The sequence below is a fragment of the Primulina huaijiensis genome, chromosome 13, assembly GCF_012295235.1.
Source record: "Primulina huaijiensis isolate GDHJ02 chromosome 13, ASM1229523v2, whole genome shotgun sequence".
Taxonomy (NCBI): Eukaryota; Viridiplantae; Streptophyta; class Magnoliopsida; order Lamiales; family Gesneriaceae; genus Primulina; species Primulina huaijiensis.
This window is the reverse complement of record NC_133318.1, coordinates 2,215,975-2,237,615: the sequence shown is the minus strand read 5'-3', so window position 1 is coordinate 2,237,615 and position 21,641 is coordinate 2,215,975. Positions and strand designations below refer to the sequence as shown.

Sequence of the window (21,641 nt, the reverse complement as noted above, 5' to 3'; positions counted from 1 at the left end):
AGATAATCTCCACAATAACGTATCGAAGTAAAGATTAATTTGCAAATGTTAAGAATTCGAAGATTGTCCGGTTCAACATCCTAGATCTTTGGATAGCCAAGGGTCACGATCTTTTTTTAATTCCTCGTTCGTTTCTTATGCTTCACATTGGAATTTGTGAAAGCCACTTGTCACAATAATATATATATATATATATAAATCCCCATGCAATTTGCTAAAAACTTGGCCCATATTCAAACATGAACTTAATAGGTTATACCAAATTTCATCAATTTTAGCATCACGAAATTTGTGGGCATTTCAAGAATATAATTAACCTACATTCAAACTCCAATAACCTTTCAAATGGCAACCAAATATCGATGATTCAAAACCTCCACCACTCCTAATGGAGGAAGAGCTTTTGAAACTAAAGATCTCTCCTTCTTTCAAACGAAGATTTGACTCGACAATCAGTCGCAGCGATTCGGAACAAGATCTTCCAAGATACACTAGCTTGAAAGACATAATCTTGAGCACATCTCCACAGCATGCAACGGGTAGTAATGAATGGGGACGACACTCATTTAGTTACTCCAATATCTCTATTCGAAACGAGCTTGTGAAGCATGCGGCCTCGGCCTACGTTCAATCGGCCACCATTCTCTTGAACAGGGATGAAGACTGGGTCTCGACGCTCGGGGAGAGGTTGAAAACAGGTTATGAGGGGTTCTGCTCGTGTTTGCAGATCAATGTTATGATCCCATTGGAAGCTATGTGTTCACCGGTTTTTCGGCTGTTGTCTCGGTTTTTTTGTATGATCAGGAATGTTGTGTGTGGGAGAGTTGAGATTACCTGATCGTTTGCTTTTATTCTGGTTCAAGAATCATGTGTTCTTGGAATGACTTTTCTTGTTTCTTGAAATTTTGTTTTTGTGTTGGTTTTTGCACGAGACTGCTGAAAATTGATGGATTGGTTCAATTCTTGGCACCTATGCTATATAAATTGATGTGAATTTTCTAAAATGTTTAATCTAAAAAAATCGAAATTATTGATTTCATTTACGAAATATTAATTCTCTCTATTCCTAAAATAAAATCAAATTCTGTCACCTCGATTTTTTTCTCGTTCTCTAAATTTTAACTTTTTATAAATTTCACATCTCCCAACAAAATTAAATTGGTAAAATTGTTTTTTTCTCAAGTATTTTTTTCTCTTTACAATTTTAGTCATGTATATTATCAAATTTCAGTATTAGTTTGTTATCTTTGTTTTTGTTTTTTATAATTTTAATCTTTGTTTTATAAGTGACATTGATATGCAGTGTGCCCGTGTTATATCAGTACTTTCAGTTTAAAAAAAAGTAACTAAAAATATCAAAAATCTAAAAATGCATGACTAAGATTGAAATTTAATAATAAAAATGACCAAAATCGTAATGAAAAAGTAACTAAAAATACCAAAAATCTAAAAATGCATGACTAAGATTGAAATTTAATAATAAAAATGACCAAAATCGTAATGCGGCAAACATATATGATCCAAAATACAATTTTCCCGAATTAATATACCTTGAATTCAAATTTTAATTTATCTCCTAAAATCCTATTATAATATCATGATATATAATCCGATACATACTATTTTAATTTTAATATTTCAAAATACCTCAATACAAATGCCAATTCGTTGGAAGGTCAAGTTATTTGAAGTTTACATTAAAAATAACATATATTCCAACATTTATAAATAAATTTTTATTATAATCTCCCCATTTCATCTCGCGTGAAGGTTTCGAAATTGGGCCGAAGCCCAGCTCAATGAACAAAGCAACATTTTAAACTCAATAATAAATCTCAACGAAATTTATTAATTTTTTGACTCAGACCGACTTGCTCCTCGTATTTCTAGACGAGACGATACATACAAAAGATTTTGGCTTAAGAAGGGTCCCAAAAACTCAAAGATGATAAATTTCCACCTTTAATTTATTCTTATATTTTTCGATTTTATGTCGATATATATATATATATTATTATTATGTTACATGATTGAAAAATGGTAGGCATTGTGTAACATCCTGTGCGTGTATGCTTGTGAATGTGTGTGTTTGTGTGTCAGCAAGTGTGAGGAAGTATGTGTATGTTCGTCTTATAATGTAATAATATATACATACATTATATATATATATATCTATATATATATATATATATAATGGTAATAATGACAAATAAATAAAATTAATTTTTAAGGGGCAAAAATAAAAGGTGACCAAATGTTTGTTCATTGTGTTGAAAGAATGGGGACATGATGGGAGTTGGATTCTCTCACACATGCACTAGCTGATGAGAATGGAATGTCTTTAGCAATCATCCTCCCCAATTCTTCATTCTTGCATGTCTATATTTTATTACTTGGACCATAAAATTTCTACAATTTACTTAAATAAATATTTATTTATTGGGGAAAAAACAATATAAAATTAGAATTTTTTTTTTTAGTAAATGAAAATTGTTCTTGAAATATACTTGTAAAGATTATACATCACTAAATCAAATATATGATTATTAAATCAGGGCCGTAGCGAGTTGACATTTTGAATTAAGAGTAGGTATCTTGTGAGACGGTCTCAAGCAAGCATTAGGGTCAAGGCACCAGTATCCTACACTCTTTCTTTTTTTTTGGCTCACGAATCTTTATCTGTGAGACGGGTCAATCTTACCGATATTCACAATAAAAAGTAATACTCGTAGCATAAAATGTATTATTTTTTCATGGATGACCTGAATAAAAGATCTCTTTCATAAAATACGACCCGCAAGTTTTGTCTTGAATTAATTAGCTTTTTAATGATACAAAGTTTTATATGGAAATATTAGTTAATTAAGAACTAAATAGGGTAACTAAGCAACACTTAACCCCTTCCACACACACACAAATATATACCTTACACGATATGGAGTAGATCTTCTGTATAACAGTCTCACATATCTATATTGTGAGATATGAACATTTGATATAAAAAGTAATATTTTTTCACTCAAATCAAAATATAATATATAATATATGGTAAATCACGGTTTTAATCCTCATACTTTCTTATTAAAATACATTTAGTCCATAAACATTTCAACTCAACACTTTCAGTCCTTAAACTTGTTACAGTTAGTCCTCACCATTAGTTTTATGGTTAAATATAAGTTATATTTATTAAAATTTAGGGACAAAAATGAAAAAATATAAACTAAATTATGATTAAAGATAAAGAGCACAAACAATTAGGGGTGTCAATTCAGATGGGTTGGGCCGGGTTGAGCAATAGTACTATTCAAAAATTGCTCAACCCGAACCCAACTCGATCTCGAATCAACCCGATCAACCCAATCTTGAATTTTTTATAATTTTTTTAAAAAAAATAAAATAAAATTCAAAAATAATAATAATAATATTTTAATTAAAACACATAATAACAAAATCTCCCTCATATATATAATTTAAATTTGAAAGTAGACTCGTAAAAAAATAAAGTATATTTACCAAATCAAATAAATAATTGTCTAAAAAATAAAACATGTTCAAAATAAATATTAAATTATGAAAATTTATCATATAAATATACAATAAATATTTTTTCAGACATATAATATATAAAAATGTAGGTCATATTTATTAATTATATTTTTTTAAAAAAAATTTAAAATTTTTGGGTCAACCGAACCCAACTCAACCCGATCATTTTTTTCGGGTTAGCTATCGGGTCCAACCCGATCTGACCCGAATCCGAAAACCTCAAACCAAATCCTATTTTTTTTCGAGTTGAACCGTGTCGGGTTGGTGGGTTGTGTCTGATTTTGACACCCCTACAAACAATCACATATATACTACATATATTATTATATATAAACAAAAATTTATAATAGTTTTTAAATAGATTATTATTATTTTTTTAAAAAAAATTATTAGATAACTCGTTAAGAAATTTTCGTAGTAAAATTTTTTTACATTATCTTGATCTTGAAAATATATCAATTATTTTTCATGTAAAATCCTAAAATATAAAAGTATACATAAAATTAAAATAATTTTTTTATCTATATATTATAATAGTATAAAAAAAATAAGTATATTTATATGGAGATCTTAATAAATTATCCTTCCATAATATTTTAGGTTGCTAACTTTTATATTCATCTTTTGTTCTCTAATTTTAAAAAATATCATAAATTAGTCCCTACAATTATATTTAACCACAAAATTAATGGTGAGGATTAATAGTGTTGCATTTTTTTAAAGATTAAGGACTAAAATTATTATGTTGAAATTCTAAGGCTAAAAATATTTCAGTGTGAAAGCATGAGGACTAAAATTGTATTTTTCTATACTTCTCACATAAAAGTAATACTTTCACTCAAATCGACATATATTACATAATATTTCTTCATAACATATCTAACAAAAATGATATTCTTGCAATTAAAAATAATATTTTGGACATAAAATGTAATGTTTTTCATAAATCGAGTCGAAGGTCTATCTCACAAATTTGACCTATGAGACAATCTCACATAAATTTTTTTTTTAATCAAACTTAAGCATAATAAAAAAAAATTTAAAAAAATGTGCCATCGTACGTCTTTATATTCAATATCAAATTTACCCTTGTGCATTTTGATATTTTCCGAAATTTACCTCTATAAATATTGATAATTATAATATTATCTTATTTATAACATAAATCCAAGTAATTACAAAATTTTATTAAATTCCAAAAGAATCTTTTAAAAAAAAACAAAAATATGTGTGTGTGATAATAATAATAATAATAATAATTAAATAAGGATAAGAATTGGGAATGGGATTGATGTAGGAATTGTACTCGAGGGTCCACTCCTTTTATATTCCGGCAGCCACCAAACAGGAGGCCACATTTTTGGTGTCGGAATTGAGTATCCTTTTCTTTAGATTCTTCTTTTATACTTTTTACATTGTATATAATAAATATACGAATAGGTGTTTTGTGAGACGGTCTCACAAATTTTTATCTGTGAGATAGGTCAACTCTATCGATATTCACAATAAAAAATAATATTTTTTCGTGGATAACTCAAATAAGATATATATCTCACAAAATACGACCCGTGAGACCTTCTCACACAAGTTTTTGCCTAAATACAACACACACATATATATGTGTGCTAAATCTATATTTTTGAATCAAGTGAGATGATCGGATTATCAAATTTATGCATAAAACGACCTGATTAGATCTGGTTTTTGTATAATTTTTTTACGAAACTCGAATTATCAATTAAATATACTCAGTCGAATACTCTAAATAGATAGATTTCATGAAAGAACACATGAGTCTGGATTTGATGAATTTAATTTTTGATTAATGTCGTGTACAATGATTGTTGTCGCACGTTAATAATGTTCATGCACGCAGAAAGCAATTATCATAATTCTTTATAATTTGTTACAAATGGTTTGGTGTATTCAATTAGTCGATCCTACTCCCCAACATGACCTAATTATTAAAAATTGATTTCATCTGATTTTTTTTAAAATAAAATTAGACCAGCCGACTAATTTTATTAATGAATATTTATTATATAATTCAATTACTTTAATCGTGAATATATATGTATAACAATTATCTTTATTTTATCAAGGAGTTGGGCTCCACACATGACTCTAAAAAAATACATCAATCGCAAAAGAAAGGGTCCTCTAATTAAATATATTAATTAGGAGAAGCTTTGAGGCACACTCTTTTAATTTNAAACTGATAATGAGTAAATTGATGATGAATTAAACTGAAAATGAGCTAAACTGAAGGTTTCGTAAGACAAATTCGTTTGACGCTTAATAATTATATAAGTCTATCGAACTGATAGCTGAAAACAAACTAAACTAAAAGATATTTGAGTTAAACTGAAGGAACATTCTCTAAAGAATCAGTTGGATTATTCATATTTATAAAACTGGAATATTATACCAGATAATTAATGATCAATTTGTGCTTGATATCTTTCATTTCAAAATATTTATAAACTGACAGTCAATGTATTGTTCAGTGTTTTTTAAATAAATAAGATAAACTAGTAGTTTCAGTTAGACAATGATAAAACCTTAATTAATCGTGTTTTTATAAAAATTATAATTTACAAAATCTTATAGTGAAGATCCTTCCTACAAGGAATGTATGTATGACTTGAGAGTTATTCAGATCTCCGAATATCAAAAAACATATTTGTGTTATTTACATTTCAGTCAGCCTATTAGTAATAATCCAATTATTTTTCTCACTTAACCATTTTTAGTGTTCAATATGTCACTCTAGTTCTCTTCCGCACGGAACTTTTCTGAATGACCAACCGACTTAATCAGCCAACTGACATCGACTTTACGAGAATTACAAAATTCAAAGTTGTCAAACCAATCGATTTTCGAACAAATTAGTATGACTGTTTGTTCAACATTCTTCTAATCAATCACATGATCATATATAGTCAATATATAGAGTATAAACATCAACATAGAGTAAAGAACATTTATTATAATTTAATTATGTAGATAATATTTAAAATAATGTGATAAAAACATACATTTTTACATATTTTCAATTAATTTATAATGAAATAAGGTCTATATTTTTTTTTAAAAAAAATTATAAATCCGACATATCATCATTGGACGCGTATCATGATTGCTGTTTGTACGATTTCTAATTCACATTTATTCAAGAAATTAAGCTCCATGTCTCTCTTCGAAATATTTGAATTTTTAAAATTAAAAAAATGAGTCTCTTGTGACACGATCACGAATTTTTATCTGTGAGACGCGTCAACCCTGTCAATATTAACAATAAAAAGTAATAGTCTTAGCATAAAATTTTTTCATGGATGACCCAAATAAAATATTCGTCTCACAAAATACGATCCGTGAGACCGTCTCACATAAATTTTTGTCAATTAAAAATGTCACATATTCGAAAAAATGAAAAATAATAATTGTGAATTCTGTGTAATTATTGAATTCATATTTGTCATATTTATGAATATATATATAAAAGAAAACAAACATATAATATTCCACTGGCCCTAATAATAATGCATATAGTGGGATAAAATTGAAATTGGCAACAGGGGCCCACCCCTAAACCCACCCCCCCATCACCACAGGTCATTTGCATGAGATAATGCTTCTGTTTCCTACTCTTATATTGATTCAATTGTCCACATTCAAATATTATTTTTTAATTCAATTTTATCCACACACTTATTTTTTTAATTATAGAATTTCTATGCGTCACAAATATTTTTATTATGTTATAAAAAATATTTTGATTTTTTTAATATACTTTTATGCTATGTTACAATACTTTTTTGATTTATTTATCCGTAGGTATAAATGTAGAAAATTATAATAACTAAATAAAATATGTGAAAAAATATTCATATTATAAAATAAAATATATGAATAAACCAGTTATTTGAAAATAAAAATAAGTTATACATACACAACATATAATAACTTACACACACAACGTTTGTGCCACGATAACGACAAAGTAATACCATTGTTTTGATTTTAGATTATCCTTTTCCAATAGGAAAATAATTTTGGTGAAAATTACAAAGTTTGAAAATGTTTTCAATATGTACATTTTTAATGAAATTGTACTATTATATTAAGTATGAGGACATGATAATAACTACTTAGAGAGGACACCAACTTTTTTTTCAATTTTACCCTTAAATGATATTAATATTACACTTTTTTTTGTTTTTTTGTTTTAATTTCAACACACACTTTTATTTTTATTTATTTTTATTTCAACAATTCAAATATCAATTTCGTCCCTCCATAATTTGTCAAATTTCACTTTAATCCATCGATAATAATAAAAAATATTGTACACACGCATCGCGTGTGCATAGTAACTAGTATAAATAACTCTTCTACAATCCATTTCATTGTATTCAAATACTGTATTCAAATAGTTCATACGATTGATTCAATTTTTAGAAATGAATAAATTTATTAATTATTATATTATTTATATCTATGGATTTATCATTCCTATATTATACATCTTCTAACATAGAATCTCACGAGCAAAACGATATATTTAGCGACAAAATATTGCAATTTTTTTAAAACTTGGAAAATTCTTGTAGGCATGTGAACCTTAAAAAGTAAAGGCAAAGCATTATTAAGTCACATTTTTCATCCTTGTAAAGGCAAAAACATGCAAAAGTATTTAGGTTAAAAGGTATTTTTATTACCCAGCATTCTTTAAAGCATTTTTATGAAATCTTATGGGTGGTACAAAAACTCTTATGAAATTATTTTATTTTGCAAATTTTGTGAGACAGATATCTGACAAACCCGATTCATGAAAAGTGAACTTTTTTATGTCTAAAATATTAAAATATTATTTTTTGTAAATTATATTATGAAAAAATGTTGTGTAATACATGTTGATTTGGATGAAAATCGTAATTTTTTATGTTAAAAATATATATATTGTTAATTTGAATAAAAAATATTATTTTTTTATTACAAATATAAATTGTGTCGAGATATAAATCCTTGAAACTGTTACTCATAATAATAATAATAACTACTTAAAAGTGTCTCGAAGTAAAATATTTTTTTGGAGATAAAACATTAATATATATGACAATAGGGGCAAATCCGTCATTTCATATGAGGCTAGGCGTGTACGTACAACAGATACTGTATATAAGAGACTGCAGTATTTCTGAAAATGACAAAAATTAGCCCCCTCCCCAACCCCCACACCAACCTGTACATATAAAAATTTGACCTCTTTCCACTATATATCATAACCTATACATACACATATAGATATCTGCATGCAGAAATTTTACATTGTTCTAAAATCATAATCATACGCATAATCAATGTGTTTTTGTTCCTTTGTGAGAATTATGTTTTTTCTTCACTCTTATCACTTCTTCAACTTTGGAACCATATATTTTTATTGTGGGGTCCCCCCTACCACCCCACCCCACCCCACCCCCCATTCGCTCTTGTCTCTCTCTCCTTGTTTCTTTTATTAAGGGTGACTCCACAACTATACCTGATGAAGAAGCTGAAAACTAGAGAGGGGAGATAAAACCAAATATAAAGTAAAATCTTAACCTATATTATATATAAATATTGCGTATGTATATATATACATACGCATTCATATTATAAAAAGCTGGGGTTGAAAACTTAAAGCTGATATGTTACCGAAAGAAAGAGCCTTTTCTTTATTTTTCTTTTCTCCCATGGTTGTAGCTGTATAATCAGTAACCCCATCTTCATATATCCAATCTTTGATTTCTTTAATCAAGAAAACAGAAATCCCAGTTTTAGTTGCATTTTTAGGCATATAATCCATTTCGGAATCCGCACTGTAAATTATTTTCGTGGAGTTTGATTAATGTTAGGCAACATTAGTGACCCTTCTCTTTCTTCTGAGCCGTTCCCATCCCCAGAAGATGGAAGCATCAGTAAAAGAAAACGAAGACCAGCAGGAACACCAGGTAATTAATATATACTTTTTTTTTGTCTATGTATTTATGTGTGTGTGTGTGAGTTCAAGAAATCGAGGGTTTTCGTTATTTTATAATATTTAATAGTTTCTAATTGGTGTCGAATTTCTATTATTTTAATAGATCCAGATGCAGAAGTGGTGTCACTATCTCCAAAAACCCTTCTTGAATCCGATCGATACGTGTGCGAGATCTGCAACCAGGGTTTCCAACGTGACCAGAATCTGCAGATGCACAGGAGGCGGCACAAGGTTCCGTGGAAATTGCTGAAGCGCGAGACCCCGATAGCTCGGAAGCGTGTCTTCGTCTGCCCCGAGCCCAGCTGCCTGCACCACGACCCCTGCCACGCCCTCGGCGATCTTGTGGGGATCAAGAAACACTTCCGACGGAAACACAGCAATCACAAGCAATGGGTCTGCGAGAAATGCTCAAAAGGCTACGCCGTGCAGTCCGATTACAAGGCACATCTCAAAACCTGCGGGACTCGGGGGCATTCTTGCGACTGTGGTCNTATATAAACTACGCTATGTTGGCTTGTTGGTAAAGATTATGTGGCAGAATGAAATCTGGGAGTACTGTGTCTTTTCAAAAGATTTTACATTGTATTCAGTGCAGAATGTTTTTGGTACAATTCCTTAGAGTTTAATTAAATTTATTTCATGCCTCTTATTTATTTATTCATTCAAGTGTATGCGTGCGTGTGATTGTTCTTGGAAGGTTTTATCGATCAACAAATTAATATTATTCTGGAACATTGATGATTAAAGCCAAGTTTACAAACATTTATGTGTGTATAATTGCATGGAATATGTCATGATTTTATAATATTCTTCGAGTATCCGAGGCAGATTAAGTGTGATTTATATAAATGATGATGTGATTAGTAAGATGTTTGATCCTCTAATTAATTCTTTAATTTAATTTGTATGATTTCATCTCTCCGACAAAATACTGAAAAAATTCAAACCCCACTTCCGGACCTGTTAATTAATTATTACATCTACATGAGTTTGGTTTATCTTTAAGTTCATTATTTTTTTAGAAAGAATTGATAGCTAATGGAGATTGGCTTTTAATGAGTAATTTAACATATTTTCTTCTGTGAGTTATCGATCTTCAATATCAATCAAATTCTCGGAATTTGTATTATTTAATTTGAAATTTTTTTCTTTTGAAATGTTGTAGGAAATAAATAAATATATGTATGTATGTATGTATTCATTATAGTCGGTACTTGATTTTTGTAGAGTGGAGAGCTTCATCGAGCATCAGGATGCTTGTAGCATGGGGCGGCTCCGCTCGGATTGCCACTCTCTACACCCGCCGCCGGTTTGCTTGTCTCGAACAGCGTCGAGCCCCAGCCCGTCCAACGGCGGCGCCACCAACATGAATAATTGCACTCGCCAATTACCGAATCTTGAACTCCAGCTCCTCACTGAACGCAACACAAGTACCGTAATCAGCATTCCCGATTACTCGATGAAACTCGACGAGGATCACTCTACACAGCTGCAGCTGTCGATCGGGTCGACCGAGAATATAGAAAAAAACGAGGCCGATGACCGTAGAAACGCCAGCAACCGATGCTCGCCGAGGGGGAGCAACAGTACAAGTGAAAAACCCACTTCAGCGGCGAGGCTGAAGGACCTAGCGCAGGAGCAGCTCAGAGTAGCCGTGGCAGAGAAGGCTTACGCAGAAGAGGCGAGGCGACAGGCGAAGAGACAGATTGAGGTGGCGGAGCAGCAATTCGGCAACGCGAGAAGGATCCGGCAACAAGCCTTAGGGGAGTTGGAAAAGGCGCAAGCGCTGAAGGAACACGCGATCAAGCAGATGAACTCAATTGTGCTGCAAATAACTTGCAGTTCTTGCAAGCTTAAATTCAAGCAAAGTACTTCGGCGACGCCATTGCCGCTTGCAGAAGCTTCTTCTTCTCGAGAGAATTTGCTGGGGCTGAGTTACATTTCAGCTGCTCTTCGAGAGTGGGAAATCAACAAAAGCGACCAAAATTGATATGAATTTTGTGGATCATCATGCAAAATATATTAACATTGTCTGTTTCGTGATATTTAGTGTTAATTTTACGGTAAATCTTTTGTGTATCTTCTCTCCACGTTGCGGTAGACATGTGAGCAGAAGAAATTTAAGTATAGAGGTTTTGTGATGATCTCAAAGATGTGTTTTTAGTACTTTTTAAATATTTTTCCCCTTAAAAAATAAGATATCGAGTGATCCATGAATTTTTTTCCTCATTAAAAATATAAGTTTGTTACCGGCGCGAGTGCGCTTGGATTAATGGATTTGATGTGGTGGATTTCAAATCTTTTAATTTGTGATTTTATGTAAATATAATGATAATTACGATGAATTTAAAATACAATCAAATGTAATTTTTTCAAATCCATTCTTCGAATCTATCCAAATCAAATTCTTTCATTCGAGCGCGACCTAATATATTGTGGCTTAGTGGATTTTATATTTCTTTTTCGAATTACACTGCATCTGTTAGTTAATAATGAGGTATGGTTAAATCAAATCGGTTCGGTTTCGATATTCAACTATATTCAAATCAAATTCTATTCAAATATAGTTATTTTGGTTAAATCGGTTAGGTTTCAATTTTCGTAAAAAATATTAAGTTACCGAATTATTAAATAATTAATTTTGAATTTTTACTAGGCTTTATGTATCATTTACTATATTCGTTTAATGTTTTATATTTAATATTGCAAATACTTATTTTTTTTTATATTTTTATGAATAATATGTTTTATTATGATTAAAATAGCACATTTCAATAATTAATTTCACATATAATTTGTTATTTTATTTTTTAAAAAATCAGTTACTTCCTTTATTGACTGAAATAACCGATTTTAATTTGTTAAGTTAATTCAGTTTTAGTGAGAAATCGCATCGATTCAGTTAACCTCCAAAAAGTGCGATTAAATCGATTTTGGTTCATTCGTTATGTTTTTTACCGAATTAATCGAATACTCACTCTAGATATGAAGTGACCAATATATAATAGGATAACTATATATCGATTCGACCTCTTAGAGGCTAAAATATTAGAATTTGAGCATTGGAAGGGTTTGTTAGCTTTTTAGCTAGTGTCTAATGATTTGGAGATTCTAGGGCCATCCCAAGGGCACACTCAAATTTCGGGAAAAAAATGCCAAATTTGTCAGTTCTCATGTTTTTTAATTTTCACCTCACTTACTTTTTTTAAAAAAATTAATTTTTAGTCATACTTATTCTTAGTGTGTGTTAACGTTGTACTGAAAAATGTTAAATTGGTAATGTGAAATTGCTGATATGTTTGACCCTACTTCAAAACTCTGGTGAAATCTGACTAAAAACTAACAAAAAATAAAGTTACATGACTAAGACTCAAATTCCACAAAAATTAGAGGACGAAAAGATAAATTGTAACAAATTAAAAAACTAATTAAATTGTTCATTTTCCTCTCAAATTTCAGTTGTTAAGTCGCAAAAACCCTGCTCTTGGGTTAAACTTAATATTGGCAGTTGCTCTAAAAAGACTTTAAACGGAGAGAAAATTGTAATTTTAGTTTTGTAAATTGACTTATTTTAGATTTTATTTTTATAATTTGTCAAAATTTATTTTTAATTTGGTAACTTAGATTTTTTTTTAATCTTTATTTCTGTTCGAAACCACTAAATCCACCGAGTTGAGGCTTGAGTTATTATTTTAGTTGATCAAAAGGCTTCGGACGAAAAAATTATCAAAACCCAAAAAAATAAAAAACAAATTACTAAATGAAACCAAAATTTGACAATTATATAACTAAAATCCTCTACCTATGAACTTACATGACTAAAATTTCAATTTTCCCTTAAGTGAATCATCGGTTTCCGTTCTCTTAAAATGATAAACATCTTTAAATTCCCATGGATTTTGAAAAAAAAAAAAAAAAAACTCTTTCATATGTTAGCTGTCGGCTGGAGTTTAGGTACGAGTCCTAATTTATTTTCATACATTATGTATAGCATTATGCTAGTGATGTATATCTACCAAAATGTGTGCTTTAATTTTTTTTGCAGAGAAAGCTTTTTTCAGGAACAATAATGTGAATTAAGGGGCTCTTACCTTTTTTTCTTAGTTGTCAATTTATAAGGATAAAAAGCTTGCAAAGCTCACAGTATATGTGTCCACATAGATTCGCATTCATTGCCATTTAATCTACAATATTTACTTTTTGGATTGGAACTGTTTTCCCATGTTCTTGTTTGGTTTCAAGAAACAGTAAATCAAGATCAATACGTTAAAAGAATACTACAAAACAAGATCATTATTATTTATTCATGAGTAATATATATTTATGTAAAGCAGTAATTTTGGTCTTTGCGATTTTTGGTTTTCCGTTTTTATCAAATTTCAGTTTTAGATAGTTATTTTTAATTTTAACACTAGCATGGTGCTGACGTATGGTGTTAACGCATGCAATATCAAATCATCACTCTAACCTAAAAAAAATTAAAATTTTAAAAAGTTTAAAAAATATAGAAAAAAATGAAAATTTGACAGATAGAAATATATGTAATAATGGAGAATAAGGTTTGAATACATTATATGGTCTACTCTCGACTTTTGGTTGTGATAGATTTTGTATTTGGACTATTAGAAGATCTTTGTTGGCTGAGGTGGTCAGAAAAATGTGAAGGTGACAACCCCTGTCCTGACCCATGACTGTTGTTGCATTTGATGATGATGATAATATACAATTCATTATTATTGTCATTTTATAATTTTTCTCAAAATCAATTATTTCTTAAATATTTCATCTTGCTGCCAGATTCTTACAACCAAAATGTACATATTATTCAAAATTCATCAGCCATTGTCAAGTGATAATTATATATACAGACAATACATGGGGTTGGGGGGGGGGGGGGGGGGTGGTTGGGCTGTATGTATTATCTATGTATATATATAATATGTTTAGAAAAGGGAGAGGTAGTAAGAGTCCTTTAGGGGGAAGAGTTCTGAGAGCGTATAAATTTTGCTGAAAGAAAACATGTTTTTCAGTGCCACAGTTGGGATGGAGTCGTCTCTTTCACTTACAAACTCCCATTCATTTCAATTAATACCATCAATTTCAGTGGCCGATTCACGCAGGCATCTTTCCATTTTAGCAGACACCATACCCCCATATGTATATATATGTATACACGCTAGTAAATAGCGCGTTGTGTTATCGAATTTCGATTTTGGTTATATATATTTTATTTTTTTGGCAATTTTAATCATTTTTATTTAGAGTATTCATGTATTATTACACATGTCAGCATCACATTAGCGTGACTTTAATGTCACATCAGTGCAAAGTCGAAAAAATAACTACAATTGTCTTGAAAAAAAAATAAAATTAGCAGACTAAGACTGAAATTTGACAATATAGATGATCAAATTCGCAAACATATAGAACTCAAAATACAGTTTTGCCTGTATATTTTATGTTTTACATGGATAGCGCATAAGTCTTTTTTTTCTTTTTCTTTTTGAAATTCGTGTAGAGCTCATAACTTTGCGTGAGAAACTTGAAATTTAATTCCATCAAATGTTCCAGAAACCTCATGACGTAAGCTATCCATCTATGTCAAAATCTCCAAACTCTAAATGTTATCAAAACAGGGATGATTCTCGCCCTCATTTATTAAGTGACGACCATATCATTCACTCACTCACCCACTCTAAACCCCTCTCAGATAAAAATATAGAAATATTGAGGATGAAGAACAAATCCAGTATTGGGGATGGCGAAGAAAAATAAGACCGCTACTGTTATTCATTTTCTTTTCGCTCGATTATGCTTTACATTCTACTGCTATAAAACATTATGTTATTTTGGAGTTCTAAAGGTAATATTGCGTTTTAAGAAATAAATAGACTGATTTGAAAATTTTGTACTTCTGATGCTTATTGTGTTACGATTGTGTGATTGTTAAACAATGTCAGTATCGATATGCCTCGGTCTCGGAACATAATATTTAAGTGTCATCAGAGCTGTCAGGTTCATAATCCGGTTGAGAGAAGTTTGGTGCCTTAGCGTTTATTTTAGTATTGAGTTGCGCAAACAAAGCGCTTAAGTGCCTCATCGCCAAAAATTCGAGCTGCTGGTGCCTTAGCACCTTTGGAAAGAGCCTTAGAACAAGAAATTTGAGCCCCATGTTCCTCAACGACACTAGAAGGCGCCTCAACGCTTAAAAATTAGAAATACATGCGGCTCAGCGCTTGTCTTTTCTTTTTTTTTTTTAAATTTTTGTAGAGCTCATAACTTTGCGTAAGAAACTCGAAATTTGATTCCATAAAATGTTCCAGAAACCTCATGACGTAGGCTATCCATATGTCAAAATCTCCAAACTCTAAATTTTTGGAAAATTTCTCCAAAAAAAACCTCCTTCGACCCTGCATTGCACCGAAATACTTGAAATTATTTGATTGATGCTACTTTCCGTCTATTTAACTTATTCTTATCATTTTGAATTGTTTTAAACCCAAGTTTCCAGAACGAAACTTTCAATGAATAGAGATGTGAAAACCCGAAAATTTTCATCAACTTATTCAAAGAAAATTAATGCAAGAACATGTTTTGAGAATTTTAATACCACAAGGAGCATAGAATGAATATGTATCAATTCTGAAATAAAAGAAGTCATTATCATTATCATATATCATCTCATAAGTAAGTATAATCATATAAATATCAAGTTGGTGTAGTCTTATAAATTTCTAGTCTGTTAAATAAATTGTCCACTGTCTGCCAGATACCTCTGGTTTAAAATAAAATAAAATAAATAATTTTTTATAATAAAAAAATTAAAATATTTATATAGGGGGAATGCTATTTACTGGGCTACAGGTACAGATCCAGAAGTAATAATGACAACAACATATACACAGACAGATACACACATACATACATATATATATATATATATGTATGTATGTACTCTACAGTTGATTTGTTACGGAAAATGAAGCCTAAAAACGTATAATTGTGCGCTTTGATTCTTTTGGAAAGGCGCTTTTTAATCTTTTAGATTTGATGCTTTGACTTTTGGACTTTCTCAGGGAAACTTCTCTTTTTGGATTTAAAGGTGAGAGGCTACCCCACCCACATGCTCTGTTTTCTCTTATACTTAAATGCAATTCTATCATTCTTGGATAGCTCAATTATTATTTAAATATTGGTGTTTACTTTATTGTTTCACATAACTAATCACTATTTCACTAACATTAGAATATAAAATATCGACAAAATTGCATTTTAAGTTTTATATGTTTGTCTCGTTCCTAGTACATCTTTCCTCTTGGCCGTGAACCTCCTTATGAAGCAAATCGTGCAAAGATTTCTAGTTTTACAAATGATGCGAGTTCTAATTTTAATTTATCAACTATTTATTTCGTTGCTTTAATTTGAGCTGCAGATTCTATCTTTGAAATGTAGAGATACCCATGTTAATAACAGGTCTTAGTCAATCTTTGAATAGATCTCCGGATAAGAATATCTTTCCATCAATAATGAAAATTACGTTTGTAGGAATATAAGCTGAAACATCTCATGATTGAGTTTCAATTATTGATAAAACTTCTTTTACTTAAACTAGAACTTGATTTAGCGGTTATTTCCAAAATACGTGACTGCAAATAAAAAACATCTCTTGCGATTTTGTTACTCTATGTTATTAAATTTCAGTATCTAAATTTACAGTGTCGTGTGTTAAATGATATGTAAAGAATCACGAGACTATTTGATCTCCATTAAAATTGTGAGATCGTGGGGGCTTGTGTAGCTAGATTAACCATTGAGTGCTTGTAGTATACAAAAGAGAAGCATATACTTTGTAAAAAGTAAATGTTTTTCATTTGGAATCAAGAGGACAGTTCGTTCATATTTACTAAAATAAATCGAAACTAACATCATGTTATAGCAAGATTACCTAACCCTTAACAATTTGTCCTTAACATTTAAGCTGGGAAAAAGGCACCCTCTAGAAATTAGGCCAATCATACCCAAAACTATATCTCCGAAAACTTTGTAAACTTAATGAACTCGAAACCCTTCCGATCATACTCACCCCAGATAAACTAGCAAAACGCGACACATTATTTTATTTCTGAGTTAGGACGTCTTTATGTAAAAATTAAACAACGAAATTAAAAGATTCCAATTTTTTTTTAATAATAATAAAATTGGACCCCATGTTGTTCATAGATTGATGATTAGTGTTAGTTGGGTGATGATTTACATCTCTATCTATAGGTTATATATATAAGATAAAAAAGACTGACTCCTCTTCGCTTTAGATGCTTCCTAGCAAAGAAGATGTCATTTCAAATAAGCTTTTTGGTTGTAAATAGGACCTTTGCTAACTTTATTCCTTTTTCCTAGTGTGTGTGTGACATGTTACCACTTACAACACCCCTTCTCTTACTTTTTGTTTGTTATATATTCATCTCACATATAAATACATACATATATCTATATATATGTATTGAGATACACCATATCAATTTATATATTTTTGCCTCCATTTAATTTATGAAGATTAATCCAAGAAACTTTGAGATTGCTTTTGTTTGTGGGAATTTTCATCTTTTTCTTTTATGAATGTGTTTTGTCTTTCATATGAAATGAACCCACTATTGGAGATGAAGTTGATGGGAGCACATGGAGACTAAAAAGGTCTCATTCTCAAAAAAGTTCACCACTTTGCAACCAAAAAAGAGAAAGAGAAAAAGGGATGGAAAAAATTAACAATAATAAAGAGATAAAAGGGGGAACAAACCATGCTCCATCTCTTCATGGGTGAATGTACTTTCAAGTTTCAACCCCTATTATTTAATGTATATAACTTACAAAAGGATCAAAAGTTTTGATGTTCATAAATGATAGCACCCATGCAACTTAAAACTATTTCTGAATACTTTTATTGTTGTTGTTGTTACACAACAAATCGCGAAAATAATAATCGATAATCCCGCATAAATTATATTCAAAATAATATTAAATAAATAAGGTTCTTGTTGAAAATTATGACAAAGTTTAACGTAGACCACATTATTGCTGGTCGTGAAATGTCCTTTTTTTTTTTAATGAGCATTGTCGTATGCTCATTGATATGATTGAGTTTTTGCCCCAAATGCTTTACATGCACCTCTTCTTGTTGCACTCTGTTTTTTATTTTAGTGGACTAACCCTTCCAAACTACATCATCAATTAGAGTAGGTCTCTTGTGAGACGGTCTCACGAATCTTTATCTGTGAGACGGGTCAACCCTACCGATATTCACAATAAAAAATAATATTCTTAGCATAAAAAAGTAATATTTTTTCATGGATGATCCAAATAAGAGATCTGTATCACAAAATACGACTTGTGAGACCGTTTCACACAAGTTTTTTCTCATCAAATATGTACACATATATAACATGAAACATGGTTAAATTTTTTACAAATATGTGTCAACTTGAATTGATAGCAATATTAACGAAGTGCGCCGAGACGCTAACGGAGAGCGGTATATGCTTCGAGCCTCCGTTTATTTTTTTATCAAAAAAATATTAGATATTCATGATTTTCTTGATGTAATTTGTTTGTGGAGCATAGAATTCAAATTCTTTGGCTGGTGGGTTTAATTGAAATTGAACCTTTAAGACATACATTGGAGTAATGAGTCTGAGCAATTAATGAGCCAAATATGGTTGTTTCTAATGTATAGTGCAAGGATTTCCTACTATGTAACGACTTGTACCATCTTAGGGCAACAATTCTCGAAAATGGGTTGACACTAATTTGTTTATCCGAATTTAAGCCGAAATATTCGAATTCAAGCCAAAATCGAACATGACGGCTCAATCGAAAAGTGAAGTATATGGGCCATTGAATGTACCCAGTTAACTTAAAATTCTTAACGTGAGCCCAAATAATTGAATTAAAACACAATTAGAAGCCCATTCATTATCCATGATGGACCATATTCGTTGGTCATGTTAATGTCGTACACACATGATGACCCAATGTAAGGCCCATTTAGGTAATAAGACTGTAAAAGGCCCAAAACAGCCCAATCTAATGAGAACGGGCTTTTACAAATTGAGACTGTTATTATCTGAGGGTAGAACAGGTAGATCAATATAAAACGAGCCCGGTTAAAAACGGGGCTGGACTAATTCCGATTTGGTTAGCAAGATTTTAACTTTTTAATTTTGTAAAATTTCAATTTTGTTGGTTCATCGATATGATGTCTGTTATTTTCCGAGGACAGCTAAATTGAACTGATTTTATTATTTTTTATTTCTAAAAATTTTTTAAGACATTTTTCAAAGTGGTATATTTTTTTTGGGGAAATTGGTTAAATAATACACTTGAGGATGTTATTTTCTTAAAAAAAAACATTGATCGAAGTTAAAAAAATATATACCCCTATTTTGTTTTAATATTGAGTATGTTGGGACGCAATATTTGTCCCTGCTGATAGAACGGTCGAGACGCAACGCTTAAACTACTGTACATTTTAAAAAGATTAGAATTATACTGTTAAAAATAACTTTAACTTTTAGTAAAACAACAAATGAAGATTTAATTTAAAAGTTATTAGGTTGATTTCATGTACATTTATTATCTTTTTTATTAGCATAAATAGATGAAAATAAAAACTAATCATTTTCTAATATTTGTTATTTTCTCTATTTAAAAAAAATGATTATTCGACCAATACGAAAAAAATAATCAAATTTAATTCGTTCCAAAAACAGTCAAAATTGACAGAAATGATTAATAATGAAAAGGCACATGCCAATTTGACTACAAAAGATATTTGTTAAGCCTGTTGGGAGACCGCCAAGTTGGTGTGATTTAAAAAAATCTGTAAATCCATCATCAGCTTCAGAGAGATGGACCATCAAAATCACTTGTAACTTAGAAAAGGAAACAATATATGGATATGTACGTTTAATATTTAAGTTGTACTGTTATTACAAGTTGTATTTTTTGGTAAAACGGTAATCGTTAGGTCCTACAATTAGCATCAGAGTCAAGACTACACGTTCGATTCTTATTGATTACAATGAGCGCAATTATTGATAAGAAGATTGTTTGGGTGCAATAGATGCCTCTACTTAATAGTGTAATCGAAACTCGGTGCTTGCATTGCTATATAGTTTAAAATATTTTAGTCGCACTACTATCATCAGTTATATTTTTTTGTAAGCGTCGAACGTTCGATCCTACGTCATATCAACGCTATGTCAGCGCGTTGTTACTATCAGATATAACTTTTGATAAATCTTCAAGAGCTCGGTCTTACATCATGTCAACGTGCTTGTGATGCTTTAAAGTTTAAAAGATTCGAGTTGGATCGTTATCACTAACTATAACTTTTCATAAAACGAAAAACGACGAGTCCTACATCATATCAGTATCACACAAATTCCACATCAGATTAAGACACATAAAATTACAAACTGCTAAATATACATACCCGGATAAAAAATTTCCTTCAAATAGTATGCTTTGATTATCAATATGTAGTATTTATAATATGAAGTTCCATCGTGCTTTAGCTGCCGATTGGTGGTCTGTGGGTGTTGAACCACTTGAGTTATTGACAATTATTCCATTTGACTTGGTATGTTGGATGTTATTATAAGATTAAATTAGCATTAATTATCAACTTCGTGAAACTTATTGAGATTATTTTTTTTTTTTCACTGAGATTTCCATTTTTTAAGTAATTATTTTGTAAATTTTAAATTAACCTCGTGAAAAAGGAACACATGCACACGATGGATCGGCCCCATGACAAATTAGTTTCCATTTTGGTGTCACGTGAAAGCCTTTGAACACACCAAATAGAATACAATGCTAAAGTTTCCTATGTTTCTAAATTCCGAGATATATTTAGGTTGTCTTTGGATCGACAGATTTTAAATTCTTTGATTTGTTTGGATTGACGATATTCAAATTCACTTAATATCAAGATAAACAATTTCAATAATAATTGTGGAGGATTTCAAACACACCGAACATTTCTCAAATCATTTTCCAAATTAATTAAATTCAT

General features: G+C 30.4%; 1 protein-coding gene across 1 annotated transcript; it reads left to right on the top strand.

Annotated features, from left to right (window-relative positions):
* Positions 1 to 9,125: 9,125 nt before the first annotated feature.
* LOC140991728 (protein indeterminate-domain 14-like) lies at positions 9,126 to 11,770 on the top strand. The gene is made up of 3 exons (XM_073461851.1): positions 9,126 to 9,542; positions 9,675 to 10,065; positions 10,790 to 11,770. The coding sequence occupies exons 1-3, from the start codon at positions 9,440 to 9,442 to the stop codon at positions 11,559 to 11,561; spliced, it is 1,266 nt and encodes a 421-aa protein (XP_073317952.1). The 5' UTR covers positions 9,126 to 9,439; the 3' UTR covers positions 11,562 to 11,770.
* The last annotated feature ends 9,871 nt before the right edge of the window (positions 11,771 to 21,641 follow it).